Source organism: Cygnus olor, chromosome 1 (assembly GCF_009769625.2).
Source record: "Cygnus olor isolate bCygOlo1 chromosome 1, bCygOlo1.pri.v2, whole genome shotgun sequence".
In the NCBI taxonomy this organism is placed as follows: domain Eukaryota; kingdom Metazoa; phylum Chordata; class Aves; order Anseriformes; family Anatidae; genus Cygnus; species Cygnus olor.
In genome coordinates this window covers 58,532,545-58,558,900 of record NC_049169.1, presented here as the reverse complement: position 1 = coordinate 58,558,900, position 26,356 = coordinate 58,532,545, and the positions used below count along the sequence as shown (strand labels likewise).

General features: G+C 37.0%; 1 protein-coding gene across 5 annotated transcripts in view; it reads right to left on the bottom strand.

Moving 5' to 3' along the window:
• SLC41A2 (solute carrier family 41 member 2) overlaps positions 1-26,356 on the bottom strand; it is a 58,624-nt gene that overhangs the window by 12,699 nt on the left and 19,569 nt on the right. For 4 of the 5 annotated variants that reach the window (XM_040560180.1, XM_040560189.1, XM_040560199.1 and 1 more), the window contains 5 exons: positions 25,049-25,195; positions 14,138-14,285; positions 13,490-13,569; positions 1,586-1,717; positions 384-532 (listed from right to left, as the gene is read on the bottom strand). In XM_040560180.1, the coding sequence (XP_040416114.1) occupies positions 384-532; positions 1,586-1,717; positions 13,490-13,569; positions 14,138-14,285; positions 25,049-25,195 (656 nt within the window). The remainder of the gene's footprint in view (positions 1-383; positions 533-1,585; positions 1,718-13,489; positions 13,570-14,137; positions 14,286-25,048; positions 25,196-26,356) is intronic. The other variant, XM_040560217.1, reaches the window with a different exon arrangement.

The following is a 26,356-nucleotide window of genomic DNA, read 5'->3' as shown; positions in this document are numbered from 1 at the left end:
TGTGGGAGATTACTTCGAGAGTTTTCTTGATGTATTCATTATTCATAAGTGTTACGTCTCCATCTCTCCATCTCCCCTCTAGTTGATTAAAATGATTGGGGTTTTAGATGCAATGGTGCCAAGAAGTATGTGAAGGAGAAAGTGCAAGATGGATGACTGAAATAATGTAGTCATGAATCTTCTGAAAATCACTCACAATACTGATACACCTTTGTAAGCAATATGCATGCGGAGATAATTAGTTACTTCATAACTGTGCTGAAAGTCTGTAATAACCTATACCCTCTTTTACTTTTTCATGCAATTTCAGAAATGAGACAACACATCATTTTCTTCAGGAACTTAACTTTATGTGAGCATTTTCAAGTTGTATTTTTTCTTACCTGTAGCAGAGCTGCAAACAAATATACTGCTATAAAGATAGGAGTTAAGGAAGTGTGGCCACTTTTCATTAAATGGATGGTGTACAAGAAAATTAGGTGTCCAGGAATCACCAAAAGAAGCAGAACTTGGGCTGATTTGTTATTTACTCCTATAACAAAATATATATATATATATATAAATAAATCCAAAATTCAGTTAAGCTCTTTAATTATTATATCATATTTCTATTTATTTTAATATAAAAAGACATTTTGAAATTTCACAGCATTGGCTATTGTGGAACAGCAGGAATTATTTTTCACAAAGCCAATCCTTGAGATTTTCAACAGGGGCAAAAAAAGTCATCCCTCGTGCCTGCCAGCAAAGTTAAGCAAGGCCTTTCCAGAAGACTGTGCAAACTGTCTGCTGTCAATCAGTTCAATTCCTACATCTCTTTTGGTTCTGTACTTATGTAATAGCATCAAGTTTTTTAGAGCTGCACTGACTTTGTAGAGCCTTCACAGGAAAGAGGATGTTTTAGACACCATACTCAAGCCATCCTCAAAAGTATCTTATGTTTCTAAAAGGTAATCCCATTTACTATTTCCCATAACCCCATTTTATTATTTTACTATTACATTTACTATTTTCACATCTCAATGCCTCAATGCATTTCATAAATATTAATGTGTAATACATTCTATTGAAACATCAAATTTCACTACAGATACGACATTGTTAGGAAAGGGGGAAGTACAGGGAAGACATAAACCGTGAAGAAAGAATCTAGAAAGAAATGGCAAATGGGGAATGGAAAGCAGGGACTAGGCTTAGTAATAATGTTAAAGTTTGGTCCAAACAGGAGACTGGATTGAACTCTGGAGTTAAATGACAAAGGTTAAGAGCAGGGAAACAAGTTAAGGTATAACGTATGATAAAGGCTGAAATCCTTCTGAGTTGATATCATCAGGGCCCTGCCTGATCAGTCCCTATGTCTGAGTCTTGCCAAAGTTATGCCTTTCTCCCTCTCTCTATGCATCACCTCCTGCAGGGAGTTGCTTGTGATTGTCACATGTAAACAGCTGCAGGCAAAGGAAACTGCCCGACCTCTGCTGCCTTTGAATTGCATACAAATTGAGTCTCTCACTGGGGGTACAGTCATATGGGGGAAAAAGAGGAGACGTGAGACACCATTTTTAACAACTAAGTGACTAATACATACCTGTACCATAATAGGTTCTGCATGGATAATAGCAACCCTTGGCTTCTTCTGGCAGTTCTCCAGGAATGCTATGTAAATGGAGGTAGGTAGAAATTCTGCTAGCTTGAATAGCTACTAGATTACCACCAATACCTGAAATACAAAAGGGAACAAGTGGTAAATTTTCAACTTTTTTTTTTTTTCCTGTAGTAAGCAATATTTTTACAGATTTTCCCTAAATACAGAAGTCAAAAAGAAAAACATTCTTAGACTGTGTATGTTATAGAAAGGCTACCACCAATCTCTAAAGTGATCAAACTTGGGCTACAATTTGGTGTATCACTGAATATTTAGATATTTGGTATAACCATGCTATATATTGGAAATTTGGGGATGAGTTTTAATTTGTAATAAGTGCAGAAAGTTCCTCCAAAATGTTCAACCTGATACTTTCTCATAGGTGAAGCTGCCTTTTAAGGTTCCTTGTTATTTGGCAATCCTTCCTGGAACAACAGAAGTAATACATATCTGTGCCACTGCTGAATTAGCTTCCTCGCTCAGTATTGCTGATAAGTATAAATAACACAGAGCAAATGCAGTTGCTACCACAAATATAAATGCAGACTTCTCACACATAGGGCTGGAAGGACTTCAAGAAATAATCTATCCATTCCCTTTTGCCACAGAGCCGGATTTAACCATAATCTTTTGCCATTCACAATTCAGGTTGAAAGGACAAGCATCTGAATAACTAATTTTTAAAAGAATAGCAGTGATGGAGATTCTACCTTCTCCATGACAGCTGTTGATATGTTTCCCGTTAGGGAAAAAAAAAAAAAAAAAGACAACTTCTGTGAAACAATTTTAATTTCAATGAGCTGAAAAGTAAACCAACTTGTTATATCTACATTACAGAATGAAGTGGCACTAACATATAACTCTCCTATTGCTATTATATCTTAGAGTTGTCTACTTGCATATCAGATACATACCCTTTTTTCCCAGATGCTTTACATAGCTCTGAGAAATATGATTAGGTGGAAGTAATGTGGATCTTTGCCCTACTTAGGCAGCAGAAAGACCTTGGTTACTGTAGTTGAACTAATGCTTAGGGCTTTGGTCACAGGAAAAGTGTCTGTCATCACCAGAAGAAACTATATGCCAAATCTCTCTGGGGACTATGGAGTGGTTGGGATAAAGATTTAATACTGAGAACTCAATGAAAATGTTCTGCTGCAAGGCAGCTTAAAGACAGATTTTGGCAGAACCTAACAAGGGGGTCCAACTTTTAAACAAAAGGTTTCATATCAGGAAATAAAGTATTAGAAAAAGTCATGGAATTGGCAGAAAAGACTGATTATCAAACCTACCTGCATCTTCTCAGTCAGGAGATACAGGGACAAAATGTGAAGTACCAAAATGTTGAGTCAGTCTTTGCATAGAAAACTAAAATAACAGTAGTTTTTTTTTTTTTTTCATCAAACTACAGAAGGAGAAGTAAAATAAAGGATTTATATAAACTATAAGAGGGGTTTAAACAAGATGAAAAACAGTCTAAGTAGGGTCCAAAGTCTATTTTCTGAACGTGAACAATAATGTTGATACTTCTAACTAATGAGAATAAGGTAAGGAAAGAGAGACAGAAGTAAAATGAAGGATCAATGCACTACATTTGGATGGAGATCAGAAAATTTCTGTGACTGAATTACAAAAAAGCTGTTATGTAAAAGTGCATTTTAATAAAGCTACAAAGCTGGGGATGGTGCCATATGACTAGAAAATATGAAACAGTTTCTGCTTTAAAAAAAGGGGATAAAAGCAATCTGGATAATTACAAGCAGGCTAGAAACTGCAATAACTGATCTATTCAAAACAATATTAAAAGATAAAATTAGTTAACTCTTCTCTCACTATCCCTATCTTTTATAGCATTAAAAGAAGAAATGAAAGATAAAAGTAAATAGGGATAAATTTGCAGGCATGTTTTGAGGTTTGTGGCAATGCAACCATAAACCACTTTGGCACAAAAAAAGCAAGATTTCACATACTTCCTAGGATGTGTGCAATTTCCTCTTGTGACTGATAATTATCTGCTGTAACAAATTCAGACAAACAGAAATATGAGAGATGATCTGGACATCTTTCCCTCATTAACAACAAGGGAATCCAAGAGAAAAGAATTAAGGAAAATGGAAATTTTCCCATTTGAAATGGCAGTAAAACTGGCTAGACAACAGAGACAGACTTTATGCAGGTGCACTGAAATTTACAAAGCTTCTAGAGCCCATACATCCTGCTGAGTCTCAACCAGCTAACAGCATATGGTGACAGACAGCAGCAGCCATCCTGTCCTTTAGTTCTGTGCACTCATGTGCCAATTCTTCCTTCTAACTATTTTTGAACCTCTGGGCCAATTTCAACCATGTCTGACACAAGGATTACTTAATTTTAAGGGGTTAATATTAATATTAACTACCTCCTCCAAGTACGGTGGCTGACAAAGAGGAAACAATGGTTAATCCTGGGTAAATAAAGATTCAAATCCACACCTCAGTGAGACAAAGGCAGTAATAAAAGCTGTATAGTTCTCAGCATAAGCATGCCAGGTGCCCAGTCAGCACATCTTGGAACTAGACATGGTGCCTCTTACTCAGCCTGTAGTTAAGTGACACTGAAGAGGAAGGATGACGGCCAAAGCAGAGGGAGAATGGAGAGAATATTGTAAGCAATGGGTATTGCAGGGACACTAGGACACAGAACACTGTGGGTTGAACGGTGCTCTAAAAACACAGGATATAAATCAGCACAGAATCAAGTTCCATTATTCTGCTGGTCTTAGAACGACTTGAATAAAGCTGTGCTTGCATTAAATGAATCACTATGTACAGAGATATTCAGTTTGTTTTCCTCTAACAGCGGTTACTGTGCACGTGAAGTTAACTCAGCAATATCAGATTTACCAGATCCCCACAAGAAGCAGAAAACAGATAAAACTGTGTAGGTTGACTAGATGTCAATACACAAAATTGATCATTTCTGAGCATCTTCTAAATGCATAAAATGGTCATGTGCTAAGTAGCTGCTCATATTATGAAAATCACTGCAGACATATATATGGACTGTTTCCATGAATTTAAGTGAGAAAACGTGTTTCCTGAAATTGTATTGTAGCCATCGTAGCACATACTTCATAGCAAAAACTATCTGTTCATTCTCTTGAGTACTGTATCACAGAGGAAAATAATTGCTTTCAAAAGTAAAACCCTGCAACTGTTACCGCATTCCTCTCAGGACAGCAGATGTGTTTAGCTTCAGTGTGAGTGCTACTTTGTCAATAATAAGAATAGGTGTTGCTGAAGTGTGAAGGACATCATGCTGACTTACGACATTAAAAGAAAATTGAAAATCTCATCATGTTATTGAGTCAGTCAAGGGATAAGCAAGAATTAATACCACCTCTGATTTTATTTTTTTTTATCACAGTTCTTTTGTTTTGTAAAACAGGCACGCAAAACCATATTTAAAGTAGAGCCAAAACCACGTCATGTATTTGTGAGTATGCCTACAGGCATGATTCTACTAAGCACTATTTGGAAAAGGATTTTTTTTTTTCTAGTAAGAGAAGTAACCATGCTAGTCTGAAAACCACATTAAAAGTACTTTGTATCAATGCATCTTAAAGAATATTTCAAAGCAGATCCGTCTCTCATTACTCTTATTAACATTTTACAGGTTAAAAAACCAAACAATCATAGAAGTTAAAGGAAGCAGACTGGGTGTTGCTGATGCAGCCTCATCTCAGATCACCTAATGCTCCGGGTAATTCACAAGGCTGGTGTTGTGTTTTTTGTTTTTGCTTTTGGCTGGTTGTTCGGTTTCGATGTTGTTGTTTTCCACTTATCTTATACCACACACTTTGGGTACCATTTCCAAGGGAAAACTGGAGGAATATCTGACATACCAGAGGTTTGTGCTGCCATTCAGAGGGACCTGGAGAGTCTGGAGAGCTGAGCTGAAAGGAAGATCAATGAGGGGAAATGCAAAGTCCTGCGTCTGGGGAAGAACAAGCCCGTGCACCTGTCCAGGCTGGGAGTTGGCTATCTGGAAAGCAGCTCTGCAGAGAAGGACATGGGGCGTCCTGGAGGACAAGAAGTTGGCCATGACCCAGCAATGTACCTTCATGGCAAAGGCAGCCAATGGTATCCTCAACTGCATTAGGAAGAGCATCAACAGCAGGTGGAGGGAGGTGATGCTTCGTCTGTACTCAGTACTGGTGAGGTCATATCTAAGTACTGAGCCCAATTCTGAACTCTGCAGTACAGGATATGGACCTACTGGAGCAAGTTTAGCACAGGATCACAGGAACTGAAGCATCTTTCATATGAGGAGAGGCTGAGAGAGCTGGGACTGCTCAGCCTGTAGAACAGAGAAGGCTCAGGGGGATCTTACTGATGTGTTTAAATACCTGAGGGGAGGGATTAAGACAAGGGAGCCAGGCCCTTCTCAGAAGTGCCTGCTGACAGGGCAAGAGGCAATGAGAAAAAAATGGAGCACAAGACATTCCATCTGAACACACACACACACACCAAAAAAAAAATCACATTTTTAACAAGGGTGATCAAACACTGGAGCAGGTTGCCCAGAGAGGTTGTGGAGTCTCCGCCTGTGGATATATTCAAAACCCAACTGGACACAATCCAGGACAATGCTTGAGCAAGGGTCTTGTACTAGATCTCAAAATGTCCCTTCCAACCTAACTGGTTCTGTGATTTTATTGAAAAGTAAATAAAGCCAGCTCTTCCTCTCAACACTATTTCAGCTATGCTTCCAATGTACAGAACAAACCCTAACTTTCAATCTTTAGCACACAGGTGTACTTGTTTCCCTGTGGTCTTCCAAACTAGCTCACCATCCTCCACACACTACTGGGAACCGCTTGCTCTAGATTTAGCTTCTCTGCAGGCAGCCAGACATCCAGAATCAAGGTGCTCCAAAGCCCAAGTTCATGGTAGATACAGCCCCCTACATCTTATAGAAACCTATCTGTAAATGCTCCATAGGTAAATTGGTATAAGTTATGTTGCAATAAAATAATACGATTACTAGTCTTCCTCTCAGACTTCTAATTCTTCTAATTCAATGTCATGATGCATTGCCTGACTAAACATCACTTTGATACTTTAATTTACCCTTACCATATCATGAATGATTCACAGTCTTATTTAATATCCACTCTTCAAAATCTGGACTGAATACAGACTTACTAGTTTCTCTTCTGCTTTTCATTGGTGCTTGTCACTATAAATCTGAGTGCTTTGCAAACATGAATGCATTTATTTTTAAAATATACCTGTGAAGTGATATTTTTATACTGTCTGCAAAGAGCATTTTGCAGTTTTTGGTAATGAATGTGAAATATTTAAGTCATTTTTTTCTGAATAAGTATTTAAACCAGACTTTTCACTGATTTCATTTGCACCAATGAATGTTTTCATTTGTATCAATCAGTGTTTAATATTTTTGCAGGTCAGATTCAGAATCTACAATCAGATATTTCAGAAAATGAGAATAATTATGTTACTACTAATTGGTAAAAAATTTGTTTTAAGGTACTTGTTTAACATTGGGGAGAACTGAATGGTAGGCAAGAGGAATTTTGCAAAGCAGCATTCAACTACCTTATATATAAAGTTACCTCCTCTCCTGTAGGTTTCCATCTCATTCTTCTTTTTTTTTTTTTTTTTTTTTTCCCCTTAAGTATATATAAATGAAGACGGGTTCCTGCAGGAAACTACCTTCCTGAAAGCACTGAGAGCACAAGATAACAAGATAAAGCCTAGGTACTCAGCTTTAAAAACCAACACCATAACCATTCACAAGACTATTAAGAACAGTTGCATGATGGGGTACACAAATAACTTTGTAAGAATGGCAAACTTTATGCACATCAATTCATTGAGATTAAAGGTCTTTATAAATTCACTTCTATGGGAGAGATTATCAGTCACAGAATACTGTGCTGTTCCCAAACTTCTACACTACAGCTTGTGCAATAGGACAAAAATCTATTAATACCTATATAAGGGTAGAATTAGGCCAACAAAATTCCCGAAGAAGAATGCTCATCTTTGCACCCTCCTAACCATAATACACAGCAATACAGTCAGTTGTGCCAATTAAGGTGTGTTTTTTTTTAGTTTTTAAGACAACATTACATATGCAAACCATTACATTTTAAAATTGAGTGGTTTAGGTTTGATTTGGCTCATAAATAATTTTTATCCTATGCTTAATTGACAAGTATTCCTTGACTGTCAAAAAGTGAAAATATTCTGGATATACTTGTGATGTGAAAACTAATGATTACTGAAATCTTGTAAAAAAATAAAATACTTAAAAGAAAGAACTCACATCTATAACAGCACAGATTATGCAGATTTACATGTACAACTAGCAACTAAAAAGTAGTAGAACTATAACCCAATAATGAGTCAGAATTAAATATTCAGAATGAAAATCCTCCTCCGTTTTCATTCCAAAATAAAGACTGAATTATAAATCTCATACAGTATAGGTGCCTCCTAATTCTATTATATTCTGTGCAATTCAGGATGCAGAAAAATTAATTTCCTACACAGACAAATTGCTCCAATACCATGGAAGTACACTAATGTCTTCCCTTGTAACTTACAGAGGAAAATTTCAGAAACTCAGCCACCTGAGACAATGATTGTCTTCTAATCAAAGCACTTCTCTGTTGTATAAAAGCTGAGAGTATAACTATCCTATAGCAGATTAAAATACATAAAGTTATTAAAAATACATTTTATTTTTTGAGGGGGAATGTTTTCTGCTATTTTCTTTCCATATTCTCTAAAGGAAACAATTTACAGCAAGAGATATCTGAAAAGCCTGAAAGTCTGTCTTTCAATTTATCCTATTAATAGATTTAAAAAAAAAAAAATGGTTTGGGGAATATATTACATAAGCTTAACTTTCATCTCCCAGACAACAGACACTCATTAAGTTTTGTGTTAAATTTTCTCATACAGGTTCTTTATATTCCTTGATCTACATTTATTTCTTCCACATATCAAATACTATGTACAGCCAAAGAGTAGGGAATATTACAACAGATTTATGTTACCCTTAAGGACTCTTGTTTCAAATCAGCTGTAAATGCAAGTTTTTCTATATGAAGCCTTCAAACCATTTCTGGTTTTCAGTTGTTTTCAGAAGTAATTTGTAGAACCTCCATTCTACAAAATGCATAAAAACGGGGTGAAATCTAATGACATGTTGTTTACTATGCAGTAACTCTTGAAATAAAAATACTTACAAGATATCTCACAATATTTTTTTAAGCATGCAAGGAAAATGGAAAGTGGCTCTATCTAGTAATCTCAGTTAATTTCAGCTGATTATTCTGAAGCATATAATTGCATAAAGCATTATCTTTTTTTTCTGCACAAAAGGAACTTAGCTACTTGCACATTGCAGTTCCTGAGCCAAATTCAACAAATTGTGATGCTGTAAGTGGATTTGTAAATTTTATACATCTCTTCCATTAGAAAACATAATGATCAACTTTGAGAATCTAGGCTGAAGCACATCCATGCTGGAATTTTAGCTAGTTTCTTCAGAACTTCAGTACATCAAACACAAACATCTGAATTTCAACTAGATTTAAAGTACCACAATGGCTAAAACCACAAAATGATTTATTTATTTTTAGAAAGCACAGTTAAAATTTAACCCAACCAACCATAGAATTAAAAATAATTCTTCATCTCAAGAAATGTGTTTAACAGGGGAAAACTGGAAAACTGGTTGTAAAATACTTCTGGCCACCAGCACTAAAGTTGACTATAAATGCCTGCCTGCTTAAGAACTATTTTAATATTCTTGGCAAAAATTTGCAGTTATTGTTAATAGGGGTAGGAATCTTTGAGGGTGTTCAAATTCCAGACCAATATTTCTTAAACGAAAAGATATGTGGCTCCAGACTGTAACATATATAAGATGAAAGTGACTTGTCCCACATCTAAGAATATGAAAACCACTTAGACAGGACCTGATTGAATGCTACTTACTGGCGCACAAAGGAAGCCTAACACCTGATGACTTTGCAGTGTATAATGTCCAGGATTTCATGATATCCAACAACTGGCACTGAAAAAATCAGCAACAATTTGAAATCTTGGACAAACACACACTGTCCTGAGATTTTGGCTGGACATAATCCCAGTAGATTACAATATTTATTTCAGGTTTCCTTGTTTCACAGGAACAACAAGCTTCAAAGTAGGAGAAAGGAAAAGGCATCTGAAAACCATTTTGACTGGGAAAACCTGCAGCTACTTTCACTGCTTATGTTTACAATGATAATTCCGAGGACAGGAAAGCACTGGGAAAGAAAGCTTTCTGCAACAGTCATATTTAAAAAGCTTTCTGTTAAGTGGCCTAGCACATCTTTGGTTAGTAAATGAGTGTCAACAGATGTATTTTTTTAACTGAAAGATTTCCTAAACTCCAGTTTTCTACACTATACTGACCAGCAAAATCAAAAGGAGCCAATAGAATTATGAAAACCAGGAAAGCCTAATCTAACAGCAACTGAAAAAATCACTTACCTACAATTTCCTTTTTCAGGAGGTGTACCATAAAGCAGGCACACTGCATCCTCTACACAGAATGTATTTTCTTCTATATTTTCCAATAGAAATGCCTCTATATTTCAAATTCTAGGCAGTAAGGAGTTTAGCACACACATATGACACTTACACTTACTCCCCTCTGCTCATTTGTGGATGAGGGAAAACCAGAATTCATTAGTGCTTATGTTGTTGTCCAGTGGCACTGCAAAAGCAGCATTGCTATTGCTGATCACGGGTCACAGGCCTTGCACCAGCTTTCCCTTACGCTAGCAGCACAAGTCTCTAGTCTTGGCCTATTATTATGCTTGTTGCCAGCTTGTTAAGAGTTCCAAAATGGCGCATGGTATGAAGTTACTCTCATTACAACATGGAGTTTAAGACTGGGATAGTAGCTGAAATATATGGACAGGAGACTATAAACAACTCCATGATGGTCCATTACTAGTCACTAAAAAGTTTAAACCTTGCAAGCTGGGAAAAGATTGCTTTACGCATAACAAGAAAAGCAGCAGCTAAGCATGAAAAATCCAAATAAGCAACGGGGTAAGGTACCTGGTGTAGCATGGAAAAAAACATTCTCAGGCATTGCACAGTAGTTTGGGGGGCAGATGCTGAAGGCTGAGAACAGCCTAGAAATACAAAACTTCTTAAAATGAAGGCAGCTTTTATAACTGGGGTGGTGCAATTATCACAGCAATCATCAGAGAACCACAGTGGGACTGTCACAGCTACAAGCCCACTTTTAGCCCCAGCTTTCCCTCTCTCAGCCTACCTAATTCTTCGGGGATCTTTTGACCTGTCAGCTAATCATCCATGGCTATGTATAGCATTTGGCTAGTTCTTTTTCTCTAAAGATAGATCAAAAGAATGTATGCACATTGCCTTAATTCTGTTCATAAACCTATGAAAGAAAATTAGAAACAAAGTGGTACATTTAACTTTTTCTCTAGAGGCATGTTTATAGTAAGCTGTCATTCCTAGCAATTAAAATGATTTACTTAAGTCCAATCATTAACTACAAATTTTTAAAAATGGCAAAATGTAAACACGCACGCAATTCAGCTTTTACAGCCAATTTCTGTGAAAGAAACCAACCTTGAACAGGATGCATAGTTCCACTTACAAGGGCAGTTCATAACTACTTCAGGGTAAAAGACCATCATCACTGCAACATCTGGTAAGAGCGTGAGGTCTTGAGAAAGGCCTTTATCCATTAGACCTATATCCATCAGACCTGTATCCATCAGACCTGTATCCAGTGTAGGCAGCAAGACTAGAACATGAGAATCTATAGAGGAAATCTAGACCTATTCTACTACTGTACTGGAGCAGAGAGAGAAGCCTACTGGAAAACAGTATAAAGCAATCATCAGACAATTGTTTGCTTTTTTAATCAAGAGATGTCATCTAGGAAAGCAGTACCACTGGTAAGAGCTTTGGGTGCACCTGCTTCTAAAGAAAACAAGATCCTCTTCTCTTAGGAAGCAAGCTACCAAGGAGGAGGACTATTACAAGAAAGCTTTCAGCTGTAAAGCAGTAGAGGTCAAAGATCAACATGGTTGCCCTGCTCTTTAGGTATCTGGAAATCAAAATGGAAACGCACAAAAATTAGATGCAAGTACTTGCATTCCTGAATGAATATAAAGGAAAGGCTCAGGCAAGAAAGCATAAAGGCTGAAAAGTAAAAATGAATTTATAGTCAACAAGGAACATAAGCGGCAACACTGAAATGCCTTATATTTAAAGGGAATTAAAAAGAAATACAAGAGCTTAATGGGAAAGAAGCATGCTGTGTGGAGGACTGAAATACTCAGTTGCTTTTGTATCCTGACTTTGTAAAAAATGGTGATGCCTGATCATAAACTTGTACGTTTAAGTCTGTACGGCCTGAGGATAAATTAAATGTAGAGCATCCTTAGAGAGCTAGATGAACAGTCCATGAATTATCACTGATCATTTTTGCAAACTGATTATCTTAGAGGTTAGTGAATACCAGAGGGCTGTAATAGGGAAAACAGAAAATGTGTATTTAAAAAGGACCAAAAAGAATGATTTGGGGAATCTGTATGTTTGTAAAATTTATATTCCTGACAAGTATAAGAATAAATTACCAAATAGACAATTTGTAAGCATCTAGAAGATATGAGAGCAGCAAAACAAAAGCTAACATGAATTTACCAAGAACATCCCTCTGTCAAAGTAACACAATTATCTCCTCTAACAGAACAGCTTGCCTAATGGGCACAGCCATAGATATACCAACTCTTAACTGTTGCAAATTGTTTTGATGCTATCCCATGCCGCATTTCCACTAGCAACCTTTGGAAGTTAATTATATCAGAGGCAAAGTGTTTCAAAACCCAGCATCAATATTAACATTTTTATTATCAAAGCGGATGAGCAAACCAAGTGGTTTTAACTTATTTAATTGATAGCTTAGAAAACAAAATAGAATATACCCCAATGGCATTTGCAAAGGCCAAGTTAAGATAAGCCAAAACACTTGATAAGCAAAAATCTGAAGTCAGAATCATCTTGATAGTTAGAGAAATTGATTTAAAATCAATGCATAAAAGTGCAAAATAATGTACAGAATCAAATGTAGAAATGAAAAAGGGGAAAAGAGCAGCTAGTGAGCATTATTGTGGGAACAGATCCAGTGATTATAATTATTGCAAGCTAAACATGTATCAGTCACATGATACTGTAGCAAAAAAGAAGCTAAAAATTTGCATTTTGCAAATAACTACATCAGTCTAATAAGATATTATCTGTTCATGCAAAATTTGCTTTGTTATTTTTCTTAGATGACAAAACTATGGATGAAATCGTCATGAATACATTCTTGTGCATCTGGAAAGCGCATAACAAACATGGGAACCAATATACATTTTTCTTAAGAAATCAATTTGCCTGTAGCACCCCTGTTGGCTCTTAAACCCACACGCAAGTAAATATTGAATTGCTATTTTGAAAATTTGCCCTTGGACATTCAAAAGAAAATCATCTGAAATAAATTATTATCTAAATTTTCCTCAGCCCTATCAATTTCCATATAACATTTGATCATATAATATTTGAAAATACCTCTTCAATTTTCACAGTTTCTTAATGCATACTTCAGGCTCATACTTCTCACTTTCTCCAACATGCTTTAATGACTGCAGTAAATAGGACCAAGAAACTCTCTTCAGGTGTTAATAGGCTTTTATCAAACCAAAGTGTATCAATCAATACGTAGCAGCATATAATCCTGTCTTAGTCTTACCATTAATTACCGGGGTATAAACAACAATTCCAACCAAGTTTGGATCAGATACAGTAGTGTCCAGAATAAGGCCACCAATACTGAAAAACAAAGTACAATATTTAGAATAAGGCAAACAGCTACATTAATTAGTATTTCAAACTTTTTTAGTAATTTCAATCTTGTAATATCTGCAAGCCACAATTTTCTTCTCAATTCGTCTTTTTTCCCCTATTACTCCGCTACAGACTAACATTGCTACAGCTACTGATTTGGATATTAAAATTGACTTCTTGTATAACAAAGACCATAGAATTTCAGACGATCACTTGACTTTTAAGACTCATAGCTTTCATTTGATTAAATCACCTCTTAGATCAGTGTGCAGTTTTGATAGGAAGCTGCAGGAGATGAATACTTCACTGTTTCCTTTATTTGATACAGTACATCTCTGTTCCGTCATTTCCACAGGCTACTGCTAGCTTCCCCACTCATTCCCATCTATGATTTAACTATGTAACTTCGTAATTTTTGGAAGGTTAAAGTTTATTCCCACTCCGCATTCTAGAGGCTCCTTGAATGTTTCTTTCAAGCACAGTCAGGTGTTATATAAGATATATAGACAGACTGACGAGAGACCTCAAGACAAACAAAAACATATAGACTTACCTGCTTATAACCATGGCAGTTATAACAGGCTCCCATCCTGAATGGAGAACAGTTCTGGTAGCTGGGTGTTTGGCAGCTATGACAATCCCCATAGGAGTCAGAGCCAAAAAAAAGGCACCAACTAGAGGAGATACATAGTAATATGTCTCTAAAAAAAAACAACAAACACACAGAAAAACAAAATAACTGTTTTGCTTTCCAGACATTCATAAAAGTTATTCCTAATTTAGAACTCTAAAATAAATTACGTTCTACACCATTCAATTGAGGAATTTTAATAGTCTCCAGCACTACTGTACCTAACTTTTCAACTACTGCATCAAAAAATATGGTGTAACATCTGCCCCCTGTGATTGCTTTCTCCCATCCCATCAAGGACAGAACTATCTGTGTCAAGTCGAAAGTTTTTAAAAACATTTTTTATATGATGCTTGATGATAAAAATGCAATAGAGATGTGGAATATAAAACATTGTTACATGTCTGCTAAAAAAAAAGAAACAACATATTGAAAATGCATTTTGTTTATATATAAATTTGTAGCATATGTAAACCTCCCTCTTTCCAAAGCACAGATAATATGCTAATCTCCCCAGAAACAGCATATCTAAAATGATGCAGGCACAATATGTAATATTGAAACATTTATATCAGTAGTTCAGTTGCTTTATAACCTGTCTGAAAGTCTGGAAATTCACAGCCACAATTCTGCTGCCTGCACCTATCCATCAGAATGGCATCATATTTCATAGGAACACAATTGCAAATATCAGTAAGGGAGTACCATCGTAAAACAAAACTAATAATGCAAAGGGCTGCCTCCAGAAAGAATAATATTTTTCAGATTAGTTCAGTCATACAGTCCCATCCACTGAGAAGCTCTCACAGTGATCCAATTCAACTGTGGCAAATACACATATAACTTACACAAACAGCTCGCATTTACATACATTTAATTTTATGAGAAATGTGGCAGTGTATTTAATAATAAACACATTTTGTTTAAACTTTCAGAATTTGGACAACTCAATGCAAAATAGATTTTAAATAAACAGGTTGAAGTAGTTCATGTAGAATGCATAAACACTTGAACAAAGAAGAATATCCAGTATATATAAAAATATCCTACCCAAGCATTATGGCTTATTACAAAGTCTGCAAGTTCAAGCAATTACTACTTTGATGTTATCTTGGTGGAGGGATGGAGAACAGCTAAAATTACTCCTGAAAGAATTGCTGTAGTGTTCTTAGAAGTTATGATCCTTCTGCATTGACTGGTAACAACCTCTGCAGCAGAGCCAGCAGAAAAGAGCCTAAGATTCCTATCACTCTGTAAGCTAAAAGTAGAAAGCTATCAGAATGAGAATGAGACAAAACCCAAAAGAGAAGTAATTTTTCCTTTCCTTTTCTAACTACTCTATAGTATATTATCTCCTTCCATTGTGGTGCCTTTTTTTTTTTTTTGTCGTTTTTCCTCCTTCTATGAACTAGGAGGTGTTTAATGTGAAAAGGTCTGACTCAAAAGAGTACACATAATACATGACTCCCTTATTTGATAATTACAGTTTTTTTTTAATCAAGCTTATAAGAGAAAAATGTATTGATGTAAAGTTTTTGAACTTTTTGTCATGTGGACCACTACTTGCTGCCCAAGTAAATGCATTCTTCCCTCCACTTGCAATGAAGAAAGATCCCTGTGCATACTGCAGTGGGTCCTATGGAATGGCATCATTCGTTCTGTATCTTTTTACGTAAAACTTTGAGACTTCCTTCTTTTTCTCTCTTTTTTTTTTTTTTTTCTTTTTAAGATGTTAATCACATTATGTTCCTGCTACTTACTCTCACTCCCTCTATGTCTGTTCTGTCTGAGAACTGGCTGAATGGCAGGTCTCAGAGATCAGTGAGATCAGTGGCAGGGGCAGTAGCTAGCAGTGTCCCCTGGGGTCAATACTGGGTGCAGTATTGTTTAACTTACTCATCAGTGACTTGGATGAAGGGATAGAGTGCCCCCTCAGCAAGTGTGCTGATGATACTAAACTGGGAGGAGTGGCTGATACACCAGACTATCAGCCGCTCAAAAGGATCTCAACAGGCTGGAGAGATGGGCAGAGAAGAAACTCTTGGAATTCAACAAAGGCAAGTGCAGGGTCCTCCACCTGGGGATGAATAACCCCATGCACCAGTACAGGCTGGGAGCTGATCTGCTGGAAAGGAGCTCTGAGGAGAAGGGGTTGGGGGGTCCCAGTGGACAACAACTTGACCATGAGCCAACAATGTTCCCTTGTGGTCAGTGGTATCCTGGGCTGCATCAGGAAGAGCATTGCCTGCAGGTCAAGGGAGGTGATCCTCGCCCTCTACTCAGCCCTGGTGAGGCTTCACCTGGAGTGCTGTGTCCAGTTCTGGGCTCCCCCGTACAAGAGAGACATGAAGTTTTGGAGTGAGTCCAGCGAAGGGCTACTAAAATGATGAAGGGACTGGAGCATCTGTCATCTGAGGAAAGGCTGAGGAAGCTGGGACTCTTCAGCCTGCAAAAGAGAGGGCTCAGGGGGGATCTGATCAATGCGTATGTGGAACAGATTGCCCAGAGAGGTTGTGGAGTCTCCTTCCCTGGAGTTATTCAAAAGCTGTCTGAATGCAAGATTGGGTAATGTGTTCTAGGGACCCTGCAGGGATGTTGGACTAGATAATCTCCAGGGGTCCCTTCCAACCTCAGCCATTTGATTCTGTGATTATGAGATTTTTACCAACACAAGAAAGGAAATTAAAGTTCAAAAAGGTATGGCATTTTACTACAATTTCTTTTTTAATCCCAATAACAACTTAAATAACTTGTTAGAACATGTTCATGAGAAAAGAGGGTATTTAACTATCAGCAGCAGTCTCCAAGCATGGAGAACCAGTCCAAAAATATAGTCCAGGAATTACAAAGAACACTAAAAATAAGCATTCTTCTACTCAAAGTAAAATACATTGTATAATTCCTTTCTTCTGGGGAAAAAACAAACAAACAAACAAACAAAAAAAACGCAAGCACAAAGATAAAACAGAAACCAGTCCAGCAAATGAGCAATAAATACTAACCAAGAAATATTTAATAAGCAGCTTATAAATAAATAAGTGAAATATAAAATATATGTATGCATATTTCATCCTGCCACATAAATGTTTTGTAAGATGTTTTAAAAAATGAAAAAAGAAAAAAATGAGAAGACAGTCTTGCTAGTGTATAATGATTCATGAACTATAACCAAAATAAATACAATTTATATGTGCAGTGCAACAGGACTGTACTATTTCAGAACTCAGCAAGCAGCCAGTAGCAAGGGCAGCTTTACAAGCCTTAGAAAACACAATTAACCCATGGATGATTTTCAGTCCTTTCACTAGTCGAAGTCAACATACTTTCAATTAGTGAACAGCAGCTAATGAAAAAAAAAAGAAGTGTATCTATACAATGTAACGCAAGCTGTCATTTTTACAGCAAACAAAGCAAAAGTTAGATGAACTTTCAAGAGAGTGAATAGATATTTTACAGCAGTAAAAAAAAAAAGGTGTGTAGTGATATAAAAGACAACATGAAAGAAAAGCAACTGGTGGTTTTGTTACATACTAAGGCATGACTTTCAACAATACTCAGCAGTGGCTTAAGTTTGTTCCTCTGAGACAACAACAAGTGAGAAGAGTTATTTTTTGGCCTTGTTTTTCAATATTTTAATATGTACAAGTGTCTTAACTTTACCATGCAGAAAAATCAGAGACAACTTACAAAATAGGTTTTATACCTGAGGCTTTTAAATGGAGTTGGACATAAACCAGATTATAAAAGCTACCCATTGTTACAAGACTGTGTCACAAATTTTTCTGAAAAGGACAAAAGTCACGAGTGGTTCTCAGGAGTGGGGAATCTTCAAGGGCAAGATGAGGCCAGAGCTTAGATTCTTTAAAAAAAAATAATAAATGTTTGCTATGATAATATTCTAGTGCTTCATTGGGATTCCCTGATTTAAAAAAAAAAAAAAAAAGTGCTAGAGGGAATAACAAATAAATAGGGTATCAGTCACCCCCATGCTGCTAAACAAGGAGGAAATCAGGTATATTTATTAATCAATTTACAGGTTTTAGCCTACACAACTGAAATTCACCCTACCCAGGTTTTAAGGCAAAGATCATGTAAAATTGAAGCTTAAGGCAGCTGTTCCCTAATAGAACTTTATATTCGACTTCCCATCTATTAAGTTTAATTAAAACCAGAACTGGAGAAGCCATTAATAGTTTCAAAACGTATCACAGAAACTGCCACAAGTGAGCTATGATAGATTCCAGTTCCCTGCAGACCCAATGAAACTGCTCAGCTCCAGTCTAACTCTCAGAAAGGACTTTCCTTTAGCTAGGGGAGACTCTGCTGGCAGAACAATTTACTTGAATCTTAAAAGACTAACCTCAAGATGCATCTTTTGAGGAAGGTTGGGCCATCATCCTATTTATATTTAATCCATAGAAAAAGTAAATTTATTCTACAATAGCTTGAGAGGGGGAAAAGGGAATAAATGACTCTCCTTTTGGGACTCATTTCACGCCACTTTTGACAGCTTTGTGCTGTTTACCTTACATGGCAGGAGGAAATTTGCTTGGCCTGTTCTGGTGGCTCTGCTATAGAGTTTGTAACATCCAACACTGCAAAATCAACTCCTAAAAACACTCAATAACTCTTTAATGAACTCCTGACTGTGACCTTAAATCAAAAAGGAAGGAGGAAGGAGGGAAGAAACAAGGCTTCCAACCAAGTCCTTACTGATCTTCAATTATTTAAAGCCCTCATTCCTGTGGTAAAAACACTGACAGCAGTCAAACAAGCAATTGGGGAACTCAGATGGTTAACATTTTGCTGCTTATGCAGGGTGTCTACTGTGGTGTGCTGTTTGGTGTGGTGCCTCTGAAAACAACACAACCTCTAGGTGTGAACGGGAAATGTACTGTCAGAGGCAAAATTAGTAACGATGGGGGATCCCGCCGTCTGGCTTCTCAAACTAGATCCGAGGACATTTGAGAGACGCCGGCATGCATTTAATCCGCGCTCCGTGAGGAGAAGAGGATAGCATGAAACGAGGCACTCGCAGCGTTACGGGGGGCGAGCAGTGGGGTTTTTCTGTCAGAGCCGGGGCGGGCGCCCCGCTGCCGTCGGCGGGCCTGGAGAGCCCCCTAGCGGCCGGCGGGCCGCCGCTGTGACACGGAGCCGGGGGAAAAGGGTTTTCCTCTCAGAGAAACTCTCGCCGCCCGTTCACTGTTCAACGAGATGTTTAACACAGGCCTGGAAGGCGTCGTAATGTTAAGGGGTTTGTTTAAATGGTTCTAAGTGCAACGCGCAAAAATGTGGAAGTTTTTCTTCATCTTTTTTTAATGCATGCTGAAGGACTGGCTATCGAGGACTCGCCACGAATTAGCTAAAGGATTCAATTGGCTTCAGCATTTAAAGGACAAGTTAGTTTACAATAATTGTCTCAGGAAGGAAAACGATTAGATTATCTCTGAGGATGCAATTCATGGAGTAATTTAGAAGTGCAGATACAGTCCTTTTCAGGGCATTAAGACAGAGCTGTTAACCTGGTGCCGTTCAAATCCCCGGCTCTGATGGGTTTGCCCTTATTTTTGAAACAGTCAAATGATTTTTTTAAGAGATTGTATATATGATGGTGGACAAACAAGATGCTTGATATGTCCCTAACCTAGGTAAGTATGCTACCATCCTTTTTCCTTGCCTCTTCTGGGCATGCCATGAAGCACCTGCTGTACAGCTCCATTATAAACAAGCAGAAAACTTTTAAATAAATAATTTCACCCTTTCTGGCCTATTATTTGAAAACTTTTCCCATGCATAGAGCCAGAACCTTCCCTCTTTGTTGGTATATTTGAGTAATTAGGCTAGTAAATTGTAGAGGAAACTATTGCATTCAGAAGACAGTTCAGAGGTGGGCTCAACCCGCGTCACTACTAGCTCATAAACCATGTACTTCCTTATAACATTCCCTCTACGCTTGTTGCTCTACTTCTGAGAAAGCAGGGAAGTGGCAGAAAGAACATAAGGACATCTGTGCTGAGTGAAGCCAAGAGTCTCATCTAGTCCAGCATCCTGTTTCTGACCACAGCCACCGGTTAAGGCTTGTGGAAAGATGGTAAGAAAATGGCACTTTTACAGTGATGTTCTGCCTCTTCTGCTATTCTTTGCCTCAGGGATGGGATTTCATCACTCTACTTTCTAGCTGCATCTTTCTCTTTAATACTCCTCCATAGATTCTTCTCTGATTAATTTATCCAACTAGTGGGTTTTTTTGTTTGTTTTTTAATCACTTTGGTCCTCTTAACTTATGCTGGCAGTAATTTTCACATCTGTCCTGGTTTCAGTTAGGACAGAGTTAATTTTCCTCCTAGTAGCTGGCAGGGTGCTATGTTTTGGATTAGAATGAGAAGAGCGCTGATAACATGCTGATGTTTTAATTGTTGTAGAGCAGTGCTTACACCAAGCCAAGGACTTTTCAGCCTCTCTCTGTCCTGCTAGCGAGCAGGCTAGGGATGCAGCAGGAGCTGGGAGGGGACAGACCCAGGACAGCTGACCCAAACTGGCCAAAGGGGTATTCCATACCATCTGACGTCATGCTGAACAATATATAGGGGTGGCTAGCCGGGGTGGAGGGGGGGCCGGCTGCTCGGGGATAGGCTGGGCATCGGTCAACGGGTGGTGAGCAATTGCATTGTGCATCACTTATTTCGTACACATTATTACTATTAATACTATTATTATTATTATTATTGTTATTCTTTTCCCTGTCTTAATAAACTGTCTTTATCTCAACTCACAGGCTTCACTTTCCCGTTTCTCTCCCCCATCCCGGAGAGGGAGGGGGGAGGGTGAGCGAACAGCTGTGTGGTGTTTGACTGCCAGCCGGGCTAAACCACAACAACATCCCAATCATATATTGTGCGAAAAAGTTCCTGTAACTTTTGTAAACAAAACAAAACAAAACATTGTTGTCTGATCGTCTTCTGAATGCCTCTTCCCTGCCTTTCACCGCTTTATATACTTCTCCTGAGCTGAAGCTACTACAATCTTATATTCCTTGTTACTGTTCCATAGTTCAGCTACATCTTAGAAACCACACATTTGCAAGGGCTTTGTGGTTTGTTCTTACTTCAGAAAGACTCTCTGTTTCTGAAGAGAAAAAAATGCAAAGGCATAGAACAAATGTAAAGAGCAGAAACCATTATTTTAGCGGTAACTAGATAATTACATACATATCACCAAAAGAGAAGCATTTCCAGAAGACCATACAGAAAGAAAAGTGGGAGTAACTCTTAGAAGAATACTTCAGAGCACTACTCCTTCCTCCTATGTGTGTGCGTGATCTGCTTTTCAGTGGCAGTGGCTTGCTACAATGTGAGTGTCCAGCTGTAAAATTAGCAAAGGACAATTCAAGCTGGCCACACTTTTTACGTTACTCCTCTGAGAGACGTTAGGTCACCTGTAACTAGAAATGTAAATTTCTAAATAGATATGAAAAGAAGAAAGAAGAAAGTCCAAGTTTGTTTCACTATCTTCTTTTTGAGTTTGAGTTTTTGTTGTTGTTTTTTGTTTGTGGTGTTGGTGATGGTGGTGGTTTTTAAGAAGAAATAATGTTTTAGGAGAAACTGAAATATTAGTAGTAATTATTTAATTTTTAAAAATAAGAAACATACTGTGCAAAATTTATGTAAAGCACAGGAAGCAATACTAGTTATATGCACAAAATGACATACATTGTTTACATGCAAATGACAAATGTAGCTGCTATTAAAATCCAATTGTGTGCCATACCAGTGCACCTAACTAGGTTTTTCCTGTAACCAGAACTGAAAAAAATGGAAGAGTAGAAGAAGGTGTTTAAAAACAGTAAGAATCACTATTGCTCATTTACTGTATTTGCGTCTCTGGATTCAACTTAAGCGATTTTACAGAGAACATTACAATGTTCTCTAAAACTAATATTTGGAAGGAAAAGCTTTAGGAAACAAATTAAACATCACTGGTACATTCATTATAAAGTATTTTGCATAGTAGAATTTTAAAAGACAAAATAAAGTTTGGCCTATGTAGCACAAGTGTCTAAGAAACTTCATTTGGATACTAGCTGAAAATTAAAGCCTAAGTCCAACATTAATGACTCTAAATCAGGCACTGCCCTGGCAAGAAGAAATTTAGCCATAATCCTAGCGCCAATCTAATCTTAGTGTTAACCCAAGTTTGGCATCTTCTGCCAACTCCACAGCTACCCAGATAGGTAGTACGTGACTTCCAGTAATCCTGGCCAGCTCTCTGCTGCCTTCCATCCAGCCGCTATACCAGCTTCCCTGGCACTTCACTGACCAGCACTTGTTCTAATTTTGAACCAATTTTGTCCAATCAACCGTATCAACTGCAGGGACCTGAAATCTCTTTTAGGTGGAATAACCCTAAGCTATATTCTAGTAGGAATTTGGGGCATAGCAATAAGTCTAGAAAAACAAACTTTAATGAGCTAAATTAATTATTATCCCAGCCCTAGCATTAGCAGCAGACACCGCATTTTATGCAAATAGGTGTTTCTCTGATGTTTTCCTCACCAGAAAAAAAGAAAAAAAGAAAAAAAAAAGTTAAAAGTCTTTTGCTTTTCACTATAAGACTATAAGCTTCTTTAAAAGCAGTATTTAAAGGAGGTATTTGAGAAGTAAGTTATTTTATTAGAATATAGGTTAAAAATACATTAAAATATAGTTATTAAATACACAGTACAATTTAAGTTTTAACAAAAATTTATAAAATATTAAAAATGGATGTATTGCACATGCGATGCATTTAAGATGACATGTCAACACGTTTAAAATACGATAAATCAAATACTAAAAATATAGAATTGTAAGTTGAAAGTGAAGAAACAAAATGGTAAGTCACTCCAAGGTAGCTTGAAACTTATTTACATACCTTTTCTGATTGATGTTGTAATATCTACACAAAACAGCTCATTTTTTTAACTGAAAAAGGCTTGAAAAATGAGCACAGATGTAAAGAATATATGCAGTGATGTCAACATGTCTGGTAAAACTATCACGAACAGTACAAAATTTGGCCTGTGCTATATTGTACTATAATTGCCTATAGTTATATATTTTAAAGTACAATATACTTTAAATTGTTTCTCTGGAAGGAGTTAGCTTCAATAATAATTTAATTTTAAATATTTTTCTGAACAGTCTTTTCCTCCTGCAAGAAGATGTTCTCATACTTTTTGTTTCTTCATGAGGAATAGAGGAGGATATGAAGAAACAGGAAAAAAAAGATTGATTTTCAAGTTCCTCTTTCTCATTTTCCAAACTCATATCTCTTTCTCTGACAATCAAGCATTTCACTACATTTGCCAAAATACAAGCATGTTTTTAATGATAACAATTATTGCCATATTCATTTTTAGAATTCATCTTCTGGCAATGAACCTTGTTCAGTAATCTGCTCCTTTAAGAGAGTAGGATTTAGACACTTTGGGCCCTAGAAATCAGAAAGACAGTTTTCTAACGGACTATAGAAACATGCAAATAACTAGTAGAAGAGAAGAAAAGCAGACTGAAAAAAAAAAAAAAAAGGGGAGAGTAATTCACAAAAAAATTAATTTGGACCTGTTTATGTGTAATTCCCCTGTTCATAGTTATAAATGGGAAAATAAGCAAATAGTGAAAAACTTCACCAAGAAGCCAGACAGAATTCATGCATCAGGCAGGATTAGATCATTGCCTTCTGTAGTCAGTAGCCAAGGAAGGCCTCTCCTTTGCTGCTCAGCTATTCACAGTGGTTATTCATTTTTCCACCTTTCATGGCAGAACTCCTGTTCTGAAGAAAGCTACAGCTGAATTTGCAGATTTATGTTTGAAATATATTCACCAAGTTTATTAGGCAAAACGAAACAAAGAAAAACAAAAACAATCAGGTCATTATTTGGAGAAGCTGGAAGTGGTTACTTTGTTCACTGAAAAGCAGAAGGAAATGGTGGTAAAGCTTGTAAAATCATGCTTGGGACCAGGGAACAAGAGGGAGACATGGAAATGTCAGTGAAACAGATAGGAAAGTGGGGAAACTGCTACTGGAAGCAGGAATACAGGAGCTGAGGAAACAAGGAGGTATTGCAATGGGAGCTGGAAAGTACTTGGCAGGAATCAGAAGGAAACTCATTTTTGTGTAACTCATTTAAAAGTCATAGCAATCACAAAGCACAAATCGATCTAAAATTACGCTTCACTTCTTCAAATACATACTTGTTGAAGACTTGCTATTGTTACTTAAATTACTTAAATTATTGCCATGTTGATTTCCAAGCGTATGTATAGTTGCAGCTCAAGATATATTTAAATGGTGCCTAAAACCACACCCTACCAAAAAAGAAATCTCAAAGCACAGCTCCTGTAAAGTAGCTGATCAACATAGACAATTCAACACCTTCCCCTCAGACAAAAGGACAATTCAACAGGGCTCTTGGAAGCAAATAATTGATTTAGAGATGGGCATCGAAGAAAACCTGGGTGAAGACAGCTTCCCCTCTCCTCCCACCCCAAAAGAAAGAGGAATAAGTTCAGCAACTACAGTTTCTAATTCATGTGTAGACTGGCTGTGATACTATGAGAGTCTTTTGCCTACTAGGAGTTTGTGCCAAGACTGTGGTTAGTGATTAGATAATAAGATAGTGATATGATAAAAAGAAAGAGCATGACATAATGTTGCAACCAAAGATCATTCAATCATCCAATGGTATAAATGTTGACGAAAAAAGTCAGTTTAACACATTTTCTAAACTTCTTCCCTGCCTTCTCCCCACCACCCTTGCCCCCAAAAAAGGCTTCTAGGGAGACATATACTTACCAAGGCAAGTATAAAGACCCTGACTTATCCATGCTAGAATAGCAAGAGTGATAAGATCTCCAAAACTTGCTGCTATAGGAGTGGCAACATTGTCAGGATTAATACCAGTTTTCTTTGATCCAACAATAACTCCAACCATTATTATTCCTAGAGTCAATGAAGAAGAAAATACAGTAATCATATCTACTGTTGGAACCCCATAGGAAATTTCAAGACAATGGCAATTTCAAACTTAATAAATAAGAAGTCTGTGCTTTTGTCCCAGGATGATAATTCCTCTCACCTAGATGACTTCTGCATTTTTAAATTTTAGCCATTCTTAAGAATGAAGTTAGATATTTAAAAAAAATAAAGTAAGCATGCAAAAATGTCGAACCATCTGTACAATGAACTATTTTGCTTATGATTAGAATTAGCACAACTGAGATTGTAAATCAACCATTTTCTGAAGAAAAAATATTCAGTGTATTATTTCTACACCCCATTAACTTTAGCTGACTGAAATTTAAATGGCTCTACAATGAAAACAACATAAGATTAAATACTTGGACGTCAGATATTGTGCAAGATTTCCAGCTAAGTACTCAACACCAAAAGTCAAGAAGCTACATCATAATTTAAACTAACACTAGGCAACACATGAAAATGTAGCTTGCTACCCACTTAAAGCATTTCAAATTGACACTGTTGGTTTCTATTTTTTTCCTACGTACACCAACACTAACTTTTAAAGAGACATTTCCCTACAGAATGGCTACTAAAAATAAAACTCATACTGCTATTAACATCCTTCTTTGGCATAACTTGAGTTAATTTACCCCTCATCATACAATACACAAAAGCGCTTCAACTGTGTATACTATTCTTCATGTTATTTTAAAGAATTTTTGAAGATTTGGTATTATAATTTTCATTATATTTTTCATGTATTGTAGCAAGTAATAATATTTATTGTAGGGTAAATGAGTTCACTTTCAGAGAAACTGCCTGAAGAGTTACACTCCAAGAAAGTTGCAAAAGAAAGAACTGAAGTGGTCCTGTTTGATCACAATATCTGAAAAGCACCTGTTTCATGCCTAGGAAGCAGAAACTTAGAAAGTAATTTCCTGTGCTGGCCTATCACCAGATAACATTAAAAGTTTCTCTTCATGTCCAGCTTATACGTAAGTGGAAAAAACACACTCATGTTCCCCCGTTCTCTTGCTGCTCTTAATTTTGTTACATGATCAAATTTAATGGCTTTGGAGTCACTAAAGTGTATGCTCATAATTCCATGCCAAACATTTACAATTTTGCACTTTTCACTTA